The 1,765-nt window shown below is 63.3% G+C and overlaps 1 protein-coding gene across 1 annotated transcript in view; it reads right to left on the bottom strand.

Annotated features, from left to right (window-relative positions):
- Window positions 1–1,765, bottom strand: part of LOC103916554 (5-hydroxytryptamine receptor 3A-like) — a 4,832-nt gene that overhangs the window by 1,168 nt on the left and 1,899 nt on the right. The window contains 4 exon segments of the mRNA XM_009323562.1: window positions 150–476; window positions 650–883; window positions 1,065–1,275; window positions 1,534–1,749. Of these exon segments, the coding sequence (XP_009321837.1) occupies window positions 150–476; window positions 650–883; window positions 1,065–1,275; window positions 1,534–1,749 (988 nt within the window).

Raw genomic sequence — 1,765 nt, 5'->3', positions numbered from 1 at the left:
CTCCTCAGCTCTGCCTTCGTGCTCAGATGCTGCTGCTGCGGAGCTGGGGGGAAGGTGGCGGCGGATGCACCAGCCTGGGTCAGCAAACACCGGTGAGTCCCAGAGCTGAGGAGCGGCCTCTGGAGCAAGGCGGCGTCTGAGGTCCCCACCTCTCCTGCCCCCAAAGGCGGGAGCCGCCCAGGCGTCCCGCCACACCGACCAGAGGGTGCCCAGCGTGATGCTGTAGGCCAGGACGGCCGCCAGGTACGCCCGGAAGAGCAGGACTTCCATCACGTAGCCCACTTGCAGCCACTCGTGGGCGACGTCACGAAACTCCTCGCGTTTCTCCAGGAACTGGCGGATGGCGGGGATCTCGCGCAGGACGCCATGCATCAGCGGGGAGCCCTCCGCCTGGCCGGCAAAGGCCGCTGCAAGCCTCGCACCCCCCACCGTCTCGCACTCCCGGGGGTCCTCGCAGCTGTAGTGGTTCAGCTTGGCTGCAGGATCAAGAGAGGCAAGTGCGAAAAACCGCTTTAGATGGGGAGCTGGGCTTTCCGCGGGTGACCCGGGCACCCAGATCGCCATGCAAACAGGGGCTACGTGGATGTAGATGGCTACGTGGGGCCCAGTCCCCTTCGGTTCCCGTGGGCCCTCTCTGCGCAGCCCTTACCTGTGCTGTCATTGTTGTCCACCTGCCTGGAGATGTCCGAGCTCTGCGTCCTGCTTCGGCTGAATTTCTTCCTGTCCCGGATGCAGAGCAGGACGGTGGCTTGTTCCAGCAGCAGGCGCTTCACCCACTCGGGGACGTGGGGCTGCAGGTCTTGCTTGTGCACCAGGCGCACGATCAGGATGGTCTCCATCAGGCTGATGACAAGCAGCGCCATGCATACCACAAAGTAGATGCCTGCGGAGATGTCAGCGAGGTGAGTGGCCTGCAAAGGCTCATGCACAGAGCACGGTCCTGAGCGAGTCCTCTCTGCCCACCTCTCTAGGGGGACCTGTGGTCTCTGTATGGAGCAGCAGGAGCTGCTGCTCCAGGCCCAGGACTGCCGTAGCAGTTAGCTTGGCAGGTAGCTCCGCCGTACCTATCAAGGGGGTGCCGACCGCAGTAGCTGGCAGCGTGTCGGATACGATGATGAGGAAAACTGAGTAGCCCAGCAGGAGGGTGATCTTGAAAGAGACCCTCTCGCCACTGTTGGGAGGTAGGTAGAAGCCCACGATGTCCATAACCATCAGGAAGATGCTGGGGAGCAGCAGGCTGACGGTGTAGAAGAGGGGACGTCTCCGGATGACTACCTGCGGGACAGAGAGACAGGAAAGGCTCAGTGAAGGGTTGAAACGAGAGCCTGAGCTGGTGTGGCTCTCCGCCAAGGCAGGCGAGGATGGTGGGATGTACTAAGGTGAGCCAGAGGAAGGGCTCACTACTGGGACCCTCCTGCCCGCAGGCAGGAGCACTGTGGCAGGGAGCAGCTGGGTGATCAAGCAACAGGGACGGTGGCAAGACCCTCCCTTGGCGCCCCATCCCCGAGAAGCGTGGCGGCCGAAGACCCTTACGTAGAACTTCATCTCCGCGTAGCTGTCGCTGCTCTTGACACTGAACTCCTGGAAGCGGCTGAGGACGTAGAGCAGCTCCCACTCGCCCTGGTTCATGAAGACGCTCCGGTCGAACTTGACCAGCTCTGGCTGCCGCCACAGCGAGAGGTTGATGTCACGGACTGGGGGGTGGAGGAGAGGTGAGGACCAGGGGCGCCCGGCCCCAAGCACCGGCAGCTGCCCGCGCCCCCAC

The sequence above is a fragment of the Pygoscelis adeliae genome, unplaced genomic scaffold (genome assembly GCF_000699105.1).
Source record: "Pygoscelis adeliae isolate BGI_AS28 unplaced genomic scaffold, ASM69910v1 Scaffold275, whole genome shotgun sequence".
NCBI lineage: Eukaryota > Metazoa > Chordata > Aves > Sphenisciformes > Spheniscidae > Pygoscelis > Pygoscelis adeliae.
The sequence above is the reverse complement of the archived record's forward strand: the minus strand, read 5'-3'. Positions and strand labels throughout refer to the sequence as shown.